Here is a 13918-nt window from a genome sequence, read left to right on the forward strand (position 1 = left end):
AAAATTCTTCAATTAACTGGATGGGAACAACAATTAATATATAAGAAAAGATGAAATGGAGGGAGAAAGGGAATTTGGTGGTGGGGAAATAACTACTTAAATTGTGATATTTTCATATAAGATAAGGTTGGTCTAGTGATTAAGGCACTAGGCTAGAGGGAAGTCCCACCTCAGACACAAAAGCCAGCAGGGTGACTTAAAGTCAGTAGCTCTCTCTCAACCCAAACCATATCACAGGTTTGTTGTGGTAGGGAAAATGGGAGGAGGAAGGATTATTAGATATATTCACTGCCTTGCGTTATTTATAAAAATAATAAAGCTAGGATAAGAGAAAAAAAAGTCTACTCAAAATTGTGACATGTTCATATAACACAGCCACGGTAGCCTAGTTATGCTTGTCATTGCATTATAATATAATGTAACATTTTAGGGTTACTCTATGTATCTTCCTTTCTCTGGCTTATAGGATAGATTGGCCAAAATGAAAGAGCCAACAAAAGGAAGTCTTAACTACACTATATTACCAAAAATATTCACTCACCTGCCTTTACTCGCATATGAACTTATTGTAAGTGACATCCCATTCCTAATCCATAGGGTTCAATATGACGTCGGTCCACCCTTTGCATCTATAACAGCTTCAAGTCTTCTGGGAAGGCTGTCCACAAGGTTTAGGAGTGTGTTTATGGGAATTTTTGACCATTCTTCCAGAAGCGCATTTGTGAGGTCACACACTGATGTTGGACAAGTTTACGTTTCCTACCATTTCGTGGCTGAGTTGCTGTCATTCCAAACACTTCCACGTTCATATAATACAGCTGACAGTTGACTCTGGAATATTTAGGAGTGAGGAAATTTCACGACTGGATTTGTTGCACAGGTGGCATCCTATCCCAGTTCCACGCTGGAATTCACTGAGCTCCTGAGAGCGACCCATTCTTTCACAAATGTTTGTAAAAACAGTCTGCATGCCTAGGTACTTGATTTTATACACCTGCGGCCATGGAAGTGATTGGAACACCTGATTCTGATTATTTGGATGGGTGAGCGAATACTTTTGACAATATACAGTAGTGTATGTTCAATAGCCTAAAAGAAAACTAGCTAATATTTCTATTTGCTTTTCCATTATTTTTAAGTTTTTCACAAAATCAGACAAATAATAAACTTGGAACTTTTCATAGGACTGTTGAATATATACTATGATAACAGTCTGCTAGCAGTTCCATCCGTAAATAGAATAGGATTGATAATTAGACAGCAGTTGCACGTAGCTGAAAAGGGCAAGGGAAGAATATAGTGTGGATCTTGTACCTTAGCAATAAGAAATGAAATGAAACTTGACATTTAAATTCTTACAGATACATAGTCCGTATAACCACGTGACTAATCATTAGCCACAAGATGCCTAACAGCGTCTAATATTTTAATGCTAAATACTCCATTCAAAGGGTATGTACGACATAGATACTTTCACAGGATATTTTTCTCCTTGTATTGTTAGAATAGTTGTGCAGTGTGGATTAAAATTAGGAAACAGGTTAAAAGGGAAAAGAGAGGGGGGGAAATGTATGTGCACTACAATTGAATTGGAAAGATGGTGAGAAATGGCCAGCCACTTAAAATCCTATGATGGTACCTTTTACAGATCATCTGTCTGACTTGGAAGACATCATGCAAATCCCTATGTCTTTCACTTTCTTTCTTTCTTTTTTAAAGAGAGAGATAAACAAGTACCGAGTGTGGAAAGGATGTGTTTTCTTCCCTCTGTGGAACACAAATTTACCCCATGATTTTTCAGGTTATAAATTATAAATGTGTAGTGTGCTCATCTGTTATTCAGCAGCCTGGGCCGAAGGATGCAGGGGGCGGGGGTCTTTCTTCCTTTCTCTTCTTTAAACCGGGTCTCCTTTGATGTCTATACCACTTACACACAGCAATCATTACATCCCACACTCCAGCATCATTAATGCAACTACAAACGAAACAAGTCAAGTTTTGAATACCCAATGTTTTATTCTAATCACACAGATATGAAGGGAAAACTGAACTAAGTATAAAAATTTAAAAAAAAAAAACCACCTGGATGGGATTGCTCCTTAGAGTAACTCTGCTTGAAAGCAAAGGGAGAGAGATATTGCCCTTGTGGGCATGAGCTTGAGAGTCTTCAAAATCTTCCTTTTTCTCATCTCTTGAGTTGCAAAAGGGAGCATACTCGGAAGGTAAAAACCGGGCCTCTGAAATACGTTTCACAATTTCCGTGTTTGTGTCTCCTCTGCCTTGATGTTGGGCAAGGAACTGTGTAACTATCCTCAGGGGTTATCTATAATCATTGCATTTTTATGATTTATATCCTGCCTTTCTGGCAAAGGTATATAGGGCTTTCTTTTTTCCTTATATAATAATGGCCCTTAAGACGCACTCTTCGCACTTTACTAGGGCAGTTCCTTAAAAGTTGAAATTACAATTAGCCAAATTAAAACAAACGTATTTAAATTACCTAGAATAAAAGAACAATATAAAATTGGCATTTTGAAATAATAACAAACATAAAACCACACCAAACTAATTATACAGAGGAATGAGGAAGAAATGCAGGATGCTAGAAGTTTGATGTTTTGATAGTAAAATTTAATGCACTTTGTACATCAAGTGCCTTGCTGATAGGTCATCTATCAATCTTAAATTACACAGAATCTGAAAAACTGCAAACCCTTAATGCCATAATTCAGAATCCCATTGAAATTTATCTGTCAGAATTATATTTAAAATGTCTCTCTGTTTGTCTCTGTCTCTCTCTCTCTCCCTCTCTGTGTTAATTCATCAGTCAGCATCAATGGCTATTATAAATCTGGCAAAATCTGTAAGCGTATGTTTAGGAATACAGACCTGACTCAAAAGGAAGTTCAACTTTACAACCTTGAGCAAAAAATGAACCTGGCTTTCCTTCAACTCATCACTGCAGCCCCTAAATTCCTTCATAACTTTCTGAATCTATATATTTGCATGAAATAATAGCACAGAGAAAAGATGGAAAGTAACTTTCTTCTTAGCCTTTTTTCTATATCCTGGCGCATTAGGGTTTTTTGAGACTTGTAAGTACTAAATGCATAATGCAGTTTACTAACTATTAGTCCTCACATGCTGTCTCTGGCATAAAAGGAAGTTATGAAAATGCAGAATTTCAGGAATGGAAAATTATCTGGTATCCAGGAGCACACTTAATGTGAGCCACCTACCAATTGTATTTGCAGAACACAAGAGAGAGACTATATCATTCATGGGCAGGACCATATTTCCAGGTTGGGGAAAGACTCCCCCCCCTTTTTTTAAAAAAAAAGATACACTTAATTTTCTTTAGAGCTTATACCCCTCTAGTTTTAGTTCTTTGTTTAGGAAAGCACGTAGTTGAATTTTGTAACAATCAGAGTAAATTCTGAGGGTTCAATAAGGTATGTGAAAGCTTCAGTGGTTTATCTCTTCTGCAAAGCAACAAGTAGCTTGGTCATATTATTATTATTCGTATTTATAGACCGCCCCCTCTCCCGAAAGGGACTCGGGGCGGTGTACAGTCACTAAAATGCGTTATAAAATACATACATAAAACAGTTAAATAATTAAATATGTAGGTGGAGGAGGTTGCAAGACTGTATATAGAATAATAAATATAGTACATTAAAAACTCTAATAACCCAAGAGTTAAAATATTACCCAAAATTACCCATTAAAATATATCCATCGGGAGGTAAAAACTAAGAATGTGCCAGGCCAGCTAATCGAAACAGGTGAGTCTTTAATTTTTGACGGAAGGAACGGAAGTCAGTGGTAGTTCTAATGTCGGGGGGGGATCCTCCCATTCAAGCTGATGTTGAATTCTCACCACACCACTTGCTCTCAAATTTTCCAGTAAATTTTCCTGTAGCATTGTCCTGTATAATTTTAATGCTTCTTGTTTTATATATTTATAAAACCCTATTGCAAGTAGTCTTTAACACCTTGGCTATTTTTGATTCTTAACAGGCTTGTCATTTGTGAGAAGCAGTATCAAGGCTAATTTTATGTTTCCCTCACCCCTATGCAAAACCAATACGCTTTTAGAGTTCAAATTTTGCAGCCCCCTCCTAAGTCATCAATATTTATATAGGCCATTAGGATGGTGGTAAATTAGACCCAAGTGAACCACTAAGGATAACTGGCTATAACATTGGAAGTTATACCTCAGAAGTTCAAATGCAGCACTTTCCATATTTAGACCAAGTTAGGGGCAGAATTACCATGAAGGATAATTAGGGTTGCCATAAAATATAACTCCTGAAACTTTTTGTTTAGTTTTCAAGTTTCCCGAAGACTCCTAATGGATTGTTTTGAGAAAACTGTCATAAGGATAATGTATTCATGCCCTGTGCTCTTTATGGAAGAAAATGTGGAAAAAACCATCTATTACCTGCTTTTCTCTTTCTTTTCGCATCTCTTTCTGCTGGATGCCTGCCTCAGTCCAGTTATATGCAAACACAGACAGAACTTTTAGAAGAAAGTTTCAAATGTGCTTTTTCAAGGGGCAACTGGATTTTCTGGGTTTTCTTTTGAAGACGTTTCACTTCTCCTCCAAGAAGTTTCTTCAGCTTCTTGGCATAAAGATCTACATCCCATGAGTTCAGGTAGCATTAAAGGTAGTTCTCAACATACAACTTTTTTTTTTAAGAAAAGTGACATGACCTGTTCATGAAATTGTGACTATCATACCACCTCTAAAGTCACAGGATCACAATTCAGGGCTTGGTGACCAGCTCACATTTATGATATTGCAGCATCTTGTAGTCATTGGATCACAATATGTGACTTTCCCAGCCAACCTGGCAAGCAAAGTCAATTAACAAGACATAGTTGCTTAATGACCATGGTGATTTGTTTAACAACCACAATAAAATGACTTGGTTAATGACTACATCACTTAGCGACCAGAATTCCAGTCCCAATTGTGGTTGCAAGTCGATGACTTCCTGTGTCCATTGATTATTGTGGACATAGTACTAAGGCCTATGACTCTCTCAAGAATCTAAGAAAGCATTATCAGTTTCTTCCAACCTATGCTTTATAGATTTGTAATTACTTTATGATCTATCTTTATTCTATATTGTGAAAATATTCTGAAAAACGGTTTTATCTAGAACATCTACAGGAGTACTCAAAATCAAAAAGATTCCACATACCATTCACTTATTCTTCATACATCTTGTTAGAAAATGTCTGTGAAAAAAATATTTGTATTGTGTCACTAATCCTTGTCATTTCTTTTTCCCTGGCCCTTTATCATCATCCCCTCCCCAGTTTAATAGGATGGTGGGGTCATGACTACAAAACCAGGTTTCTCATGGAAAACAGTATGTATATTTCTCCTTCTCTTTTAAATGGAGGGTGGGGAGTTGAAAGTATATATGTTACTGTGAAAGTCCGAAATCTGGTGAATGTCGACATTCACCGGTGAATGAAAGTCCGAAATCTGGTGAATGTCGACATTCACCTGTGAATGTCGACATTCACATAGTCGCTTGGTGTATGTCCTTATCCTCTCGACACCCTTACCCTAATACCCTTACCCTAATACCTCGGCTCCTCGCTTCCTTTTAAGCGTCTTCTATTCGCGGACTTTTTTTAAAAAAAAACTGCGATCCTGCGCGGTTAGAACGAGTAGTTTCCAGGACCGCGAATTGAAAAGCAAAAGTAAAGTGTTACGCTGACTCGTTATATATGTCACCATGAAAGACCGAAATTGGTATGTGTCGACATTCACCGGTGAATGTCGACATTCACCAACATTCACCGGTGAATGTCGACATTCACCAATTTCGGTCTTTCACGGTGACATATAAACGGCATCAAAAGTAATAAAATTGCTGCAAAATAATAGCAAAGATTCTTTCAGTACAGAGAAATGTTTCCATTCCAACCTGAAATTAAAACCTCAAAAGAGTCCGGAGACAAAATGTCCAACTTTATACAGATGATTTGTAAAGGCCTCATTTGGCATCATCTTTCTTATGTTGCTCTAATGTCGCAACAATAGATAGAAAAAGAAAAAGAGAGCAGAAGAGAGAAATCATGTAGGGGAACATTGCCTGGGAATTTAAAAAGCAAACAAACACCAAAATGTCAAAGGAAAAAACCCAGCATTTTTAATATAAAGATAAGATAAATTAATGGCTTCAACTATTTTGGCATTAACAGGAAGAAAACATTGGTTGCTGTGTGGAAATTCCAAATTTTGATAGTATTTATTTGGCTTTATTATGTCCCTGTCATTTAGCAGCCTGTTTTTGTTTAATTTTGATTAGTGCTGTAATGTTGATATTTTGTTTATGCTCTTTTTTATGCATTTAAAATGTACTTGGATTTGCTATATCACATAATAAGAGTTGGTTTGGGGCACTAAACTAACTAATACTAATGCTTTATTGCTTTTTATAAGTGTTCCCCTTTAATTGTGCTGTCCTCAAAATAATTGGAAAAAAATATTTGTTTTAAGTTTTTACTCCTTGATTATTTTTAAAAATGATCATTTCTTCAGAGATTAGTGTCAAATGTTTTTTTAAATGCCTGTTTATTGCAACTTTAATAGTATTAAATCAAATTTATGAGGTTTATTTGGTATTATGTTGAAAAGATCTAAAAAATTGATAGCTAATTTTCTTTTTGCATTAAAAATATTGAAAATGGTTGACATCAATTGTTTGATTACCATCAAACTGGATTTGGAAGGCCTGGAGAAAGCTCTCTGCAAGAGAGGACTTTCATATAATATTGAATGCAGCCTAATATCTCTCCATATACCTCTCTATATATAACCAGATTCCTCACCCAACTTATTATTGTTACAGAATTGCAACTCAGCCCTGGAATCAATGGATTTCGTTTATCCAATCCTTCCATCTTATTGGTCTGTGCTCTTCACGCAAGCTTAGAGGTGAGTAATTATTTTCTGCTATCAGAAGACAGCGAAACAAAGAAAAGAAAAAATGTTTCAGTAGGCAATATTCCTTCTTGATGGCAGTAAAATGAAAAATCTGTCCAAAGATGAATGCTTTGGAAAATCTGTTATGGTGGTACTTCAGTACTCAGTGTTAATTGAATCAGACAGAAGACAGGAAGGCTTTGGAAATGTGCAATAAATTAATTAATTGAATTAATACATTGTGTAACTAAAATATGAACATTGCTCCTCTAAATTTATATTTTGGTGCAAAAATCAAGAAGGTAGTAAGACCGAAAAGGCACCATGTAACTTCGAGCTGAGCCAACCATCAGAGTAACTAAGAAAAACTTCATAACAATGAAGCTTTTTGCTGATCCACATTTATTTTTCCCTAGCATCAATTAATAAATTAAGAAAGAAATTAAAATGTGCAAGCCTATATGGGAATGTATTTCCTTATTTAGTTCTTTTATTTAATCTAGAGCCCCCTGGCTCCTATTGATTCTTAAGAGGCTTTCACTTTAAAAGCAAGTAACTATAAAACCTAAGAAAGAAATCATGGACGTATGTCCAGATAAGGAAAAGCATACATACCAAAAGAGATTATGCTATGAAGCTACTCTACAGAAGAGCCAGATTTTACCATCATTATAAATGTAAAGATTGCTCTTATTGGTAATTCTATTTCTTAGAACAAAGCTACATCAAATATATTATATTTGTAATATTATAGGGACGGAATCTTTTCTTTGGAAAATATGGATAGGTGTTCTGAGAAAGAGTATATTCTTGTTGGTTTGTATGCTTTTTCTCATCAGCACATCCATGATTTGTTTCTTCTTCTTCTTATTTGTTTTAAACTGAACATGTCCTGGAGTCAATAGGAGCCAAGGGATTCTAAATTCAAGAAGTAAATAAGTAAATATATTCCACTATAATTTTTCAAATTTTAATTTCTTTCTTAATTTATCAGTTGAAGCTAGGGAAAACTAAATGTCTGTCAGCAGAAGGCTTCATTGTTATAAAGTTTTTATCAGTCAGTCCCGTGAATTGTTGCACAGAATGCTGAAGCAAGCATCACATAAAGGAACCAGAGTTTTAACCCCAAGTAAAATCTCCAAATTTCATAGAAAAACTGAGAAGCAATATATCCTGGAATATTATTCACTGCCAATTTACAAATCAGTGATTTTTTCAAAGAATAGAATAACATAGAATTTAATATATCAAGTCTCGTTTCTGTGAACAGAAGATCTAATGTACCTCGCATGTCTTCACTTAGTTGCTTTGTAGAAAACAATTAGCAATCTTTTGGGAAACCTAATATAATGGGTGTTGATTCATAATTTGCTACTTACATACTGATTTCTATCAGAAGCTAATGTAGTGTGTATATCTTTGAAAAATGCTATTTGACAGCCATCCATATCCTTTGATATTCACACATATTTTTATTCATCTCAGGCTGCCGAAGTCTCACTTGGGGACATTTTGGAAGTGAAAACCAAGCTATATTTTCCCCTCCTAAATTGCATTGCCAGTAAAACAAAACAAAACAAAATCAATCACAGAATTACTAATAACCTAGAGAGTTTTATTTGAAAACATTAAGATTTAAAATTCTGTATTAAGAAATGCCAAGGGGATATGGCAGTGTATTGTATGCGAGAGGGTGTGAGTGAGAGTGTGCATTTATTTATTCATGCATTTATTCGTTCTGTTTAGCAATTAATTTGTTTTACCCTTAAAACATCTTTGGTATTTTGTAAACTTTATATGACCTTAGAGATGATACTGCTCTGACCCAGATGGTGCTTACAAATGAGGGTGGGGGATCTGTCATTTAGCCCACTGCAGGGGGTCAAAGGCAGGAAGAGCACATCAGTTTCTACGAACTTCCCTTTTTGTGTTTGCATTACACTTTTGGCACAGTCAGGATTCCCTTGTGCTAATTGCTGTAGTACAGTGAAATAGATGGTCTCTGGCAAAAGATGACACTTACGAAATGGTCTGCCATCTTGCACAGGGGTACATTAAGCAGAAGGTACAGTTTATAAAGAAACAGCTGAACAAGGCCAGGGTTAACGCACAACAAAGGCAGTTTTCCTTTCACAGGGAAAGAACATTTGCGATGGAAACGTTTTTCTTCATCTATATATTTCCTCTACAAAATCTTTATAAGTGTAACTCCAGCTGGGAAGGGTCTACAGCAAATCATTTTCTTAAAGTTTCTGCAATATGAGATGACTTCTGTGGCCTTCCCCACCCTGGCAAGTAGTATTTTTTTAAATCCTTTTCTCTCCTCAAGTCCCTGTACATGAAAGTTGTAAATATTTGTTCCCAGTGGCATCATGTTAACAAAGGGGGCCTCATGCTCCCAATCCACATATTTCCTACAAGACCTACTATCCCTGGGAAACAGTTGTAGCTTTATGCTGTTCCTTTCTTGGGAATGTCTGATCATCCTTGAAACACAACGTACAGAAGCGGAGAAGAACGGTACTTAGAACATAGTGTGTATGTAATTAAGTAGCAAAAGATAATTTTCAAGTATATTTGCTACAGTACATGGTGTTGGCAGTGAATGGAAGGGATCTTAGGGAACTGATTGCTTAATATGTCTGAAATGTCATTACAATATGGGGAGAATATAAAAGAAATGGGTTAGCTATAACTTTGGGAAACTTCAGCTTTTGGGTTTTCCTACTAACATGATCTTGCTAGTGATCAAATAAATGTTGGCAATAAATCAAAGTAGAGTATTGTGTGGTTGAAATGGTTCATTTTAGACTGTCTTTGTAGAGAAAGGAATGTTCTTTCATGCAGCAATTATGTTTTTGTTTGCTTGTTTGTTTTAATTAGATCTTTGCTCAAACTACAATGAAGCGCCTGAGAAGGAAATCCATGCTTCTTACTGGCTACTTGGAGTATTTGATAAAACACCATTACAGCAAAGATAGAAATGACCCTGAGAAGCCCCTTATAAAAATGATCACACCATCCCACCCTGAAAAAAGAGGATGCCAGCTCACCTTACTTTTCTCTGTTCCAGTCAAAGATGTGTTTAAAGAACTGGAAAAACGAGGAGTTACTGTAAGTAACCTAGATTTATGTTGGAAACTTCAAAATGCTTTTATGGGAGTGCCATATTAATTTTAGAATAACATTGGCATTATAATATCCAGGGTAGAATAATCAAAACAAAATAAAGTTTAAAGTAGCATTTCACAGTTCATAAATATTGAGTGTTGACCTTGTAGTTTCAGGGAACAGAAAGTAGAATAGGTGAGATGCACTAGCATTTATGGGTCATCGCAGTGGAAGGATCACTTGAAACTTTTCATACCTCATATAATTATGGCCAAGGCTAAGCTACAGATGCCTGAAATAAATATGCAACAATTTTTGGAAAATTGGAACTGGGTAGCATAAAGGTGGAGGTGGATATACAATAGCATTAAATAGTCTAAAGCAGGAGCCAGCAATGGTGGAAGTTGAAGTCCACAGAGGTCTTCAAAGTTGCCAACATTGAACACTCCTCGTCTAAATCTTGGTTGGTTGGTTGATTTCCTTCTTTTCTTCTTTAAAATACTTTGTTTTTTAATCATATTAAACAATTCCTTCAAATCACTACCCAAAGAAAATGTTTCCAGAAAATTATGCTGTATAATTTTATAATGCAGCTTTTGTGAACCTTGTGTGAAAGGAAAATTGTGGTCTGGTGGATTTTGGTTCCTTCCACCAATGGAAAGACAAACCTGTTTCTAATACCTTAGAATTTTGAGACTTATTAGAGTATTATGTTTCTAGTTTTGTGACTAAAGGAAAAGATGAGAGGTTCACTAGGATTATCATTCCACCCAAGAATAAAGGAATGATTGGAAAGACACTCTAAAGATAAGGGTTTTTGAAAACTTTGAAATCCTAGCGCAAATCATCTAATTGTCTTGAAAACAATATGAAAATGATTTGTCATTGTGTTCTTCCACATTGCAGGGTGAAAGGTTTGGAGGAAAGTATGGTGGCTACTTATTATTCTAACAAAATACACAAATGTTACACATGTGATTTTTTGTATTTTCACTTTGACAAACCAACACAAAGGAATTCAATTTGTGGAATATTTATCTTGGTGTTTTGCAGTGCGACATGCGGGAACCTGATGCTCTCCGGGTAACCCCAGTTCCTCTCTACAATACTTTCCAGGATGTGCACAACTTCATTGAAATCTTAGGATCTGCAATTGCAGCTGCAAAGCAGACTGCAAATTCAAAGTCACTTTCCTGACCTTATTGATGATATAACTATATCTTTATCCTCTTCTCCTGACCAAATGCATTGGAGATTTTGAACATGTTTGGAGGTATGGGTGGGATTTCTTCCAGATTGGGCCACATTCTATTACTTTACTACCAAATATTAATTCACTTTCATATTGGATTGTAATGTGCTTTTTATTAAAACTCATGCTTTCTCCCACTGGGAGTTTTGTGTGACATCATTATGCAGAACAGGACTTTTGATCATTCCTGTTTGTGTGATACTTTTCTGTGTAAACAGCAGTCCACATTAAGTGGCAAGCAGCCACCTTTCTCTGCATTGCCTGGGAGGGACCTTTAGCCTGCATATAAAGAGTAGAAACTTCTTGACACTTTGTGCTGTCACCATGAATGGCTAGCAATTCATTAACTTCATATCGTTGACTTAAATACAGAAGGAACCATAACTCTTTTCCAAGTACTGAAATATGTTCTTAAAGGTGTTGTCAAAATAGTGCTATTGATAACCTTTTAGGTATGATGTATTTTACATTTGATCTGTGGCTTATATTAAGGAGAATATTAATTGTCAAAGTAAATTAATATCTTAAACATTTCATATTCAGTATGTAAGCGTTCACAGGGGTTTGTAGACTCATAGAATGTATGAGTTGGAAGGGTGTTATGGTGGAATCACCACCTAAAAGAAAAGGAGGAATAAAAAGGCATTCCAGCATGGAATTGCTCAATGGGAGGAAATGAATGAGGCCAGACTATTGATGCCTTTATCTGCTATTTCCCAAGGGAATGCAGTCAGTCTGGTAAGAGTCTTGTAAATGAATTGCTGATCAACCTAAACTGCTTTGGCCTACGCATGGAATTGTTTTGATTCCTTGTGCCTGACAAGTCTGGATTCCTTCAGTGTAGGAATCCACTAATTGGTATCTAATCCCCAATTGCAAACTGCCAATGAGGAGAGTCAACCATTGTTTTGGAGAAATTGTTTCACTACTTAAAAGCTGCTTCATCAAAATATTTGTCAGGGTTCCAAGTAACACCCCGAGAAGACTCCGAGGCTTGAGTTGTCTCACAAAGTTCCATTTTATTAGAGATGTCATATTGGCACATCTGGGAAAACCCAAATCTGAAAGCTTCCAGGTTTTCCCCACCCAAGTGAAAGTCCACCTCCTGCCCAGCACTCACATGTCCATCACATGATCCAATCAGGAACCGTCCCAACTGGAGATGCCTCCCAGTCACACCCCTCTAGGTGCAAGGCAGGATGTCCTTGACTCTCTGAGAAAGGAATGTTATTTAGACTATATATCTCCCATGCTCCATAATCCCCCCTCTCATTGTTGCACAGCAGAAAATGTGGCAGGCCTGAAGGCCCAATGTAAAAGATGGCTTCTAGTCCTGACAACATTCTACTTAATATTAAGTCGGGTTATCCTTTCTTTTAAGTTCAACTCACTGTTCCTTGTCTACACAAACTTTGCTTTGAATTGTTCTACACATTTCTGATCATGCTTCAGGCATTATTAATGAATAGAGCTTCTACAGCAGTTTTCTGGGCTTGGTGGGCACTGATATTTGAGAGACTTAATGCATACTTCAGCTGGGTTTCCTCATTTAACCTGGAAGCTGTTCTGTGCTACATCTTGTGTTAGGACCTATATTACAAGCTGCCTTCCCCAGTGTGATAAAGACTGACAGGTGAATATCAGACTATGTTAGGTTTTGGCCAATGTTATCTTCATGTCTCACCAATGCTGCTGAATATTTGCAACTGAAACTAGTGTTTTATGTCTAGGTAGTGGTTCTCAGATTCTAAAATTAAAGCATTTTTTTAGTAGTGGGGCATAAAGAAGGCAACTTCTTGGGAATGCAAAGCACCATTGAATGGTGATTAACACATACATGAAACATTCTTCTAGTGTTATAGTTTACTTACTTGTTTAGCTATTGTTAGCTTTGAGAAGATGTTCTGACAAAATAATACCCTATTTCAATTAATTTCCTTGATATTGTAATATTAGCAATGGCTTATTCTGGGTATTTTTCTATCAGTTGTAGCATAATGATTTTACTATTAACTTTTTTACAGAATGCATCTTACGATAATACTCAAAGTTAACATTAGGTGTCAGCATTTTACATATTATTTCATGAGAACCAAACTACCGGAAAGCTGAAACAAAATGATGAAAGTTTCAAACTTTCATTTCCACAGCTGTCAATTAACATCTCTGAAATAAAAATAAAACACACCATGTTTCTTGAATGCTTAGTTCTTTCCATACTAAACACAGTGTAACATCAACATTTTAAATAAAGATCCGTATTGTACTTAATTTTGTAATGTTTTGGAAGGATCTTTTTTTGGCTAACACAACACATGAAGAGCAAAAAGGAGAAAAGCAATAGAAAGATATGTAAAGGAAGCCTGCTGTGCATGCCAGAAATGGAAGGGGGGGGAGAATGACCGATGACCAGATTGCATTGCTTGCTCTCATCCAGTCTATTCAAAAACCTTCCTTTTTGAGTGAAGCTCTGTTTTCATTCAAGGCTACATTCATCACAGCGCTGGAAAGTATTTGTAGCTAGAGGTGTGGGTCATGCAGATAGTTGTGGAAGTATTTGGGTTTATTTATACACAGTTATAATCTACATCCCATGTCCTTTCTTG

At 36.2% G+C, this 13918-nt stretch overlaps 1 protein-coding gene across 2 annotated transcripts in view; it reads left to right on the forward strand.

Moving 5' to 3' along the window:
* The window catches only part of KYNU (kynureninase), a 121593-nt gene extending 110138 nt beyond the window's left edge, over positions 1 to 11455 (forward strand). For both annotated transcript variants that reach the window (XM_081935115.1, XM_081935116.1), the window contains exons 11-14: positions 5329 to 5381; positions 6876 to 6961; positions 9833 to 10063; positions 11114 to 11455. In XM_081935115.1, the coding sequence (XP_081791241.1) occupies positions 5329 to 5381; positions 6876 to 6961; positions 9833 to 10063; positions 11114 to 11257 (514 nt within the window). In that variant the 3' untranslated portion in view covers positions 11258 to 11455. The remainder of the gene's footprint in view (positions 1 to 5328; positions 5382 to 6875; positions 6962 to 9832; positions 10064 to 11113) is intronic.
* The last annotated feature ends 2463 nt before the right edge of the window (positions 11456 to 13918 follow it).

Source organism: Natrix helvetica (assembly GCF_964273705.1).
Source record: "Natrix helvetica genome assembly, chromosome: 1".
In the NCBI taxonomy this organism is placed as follows: Eukaryota; Metazoa; Chordata; class Lepidosauria; order Squamata; family Natricidae; genus Natrix; species Natrix helvetica.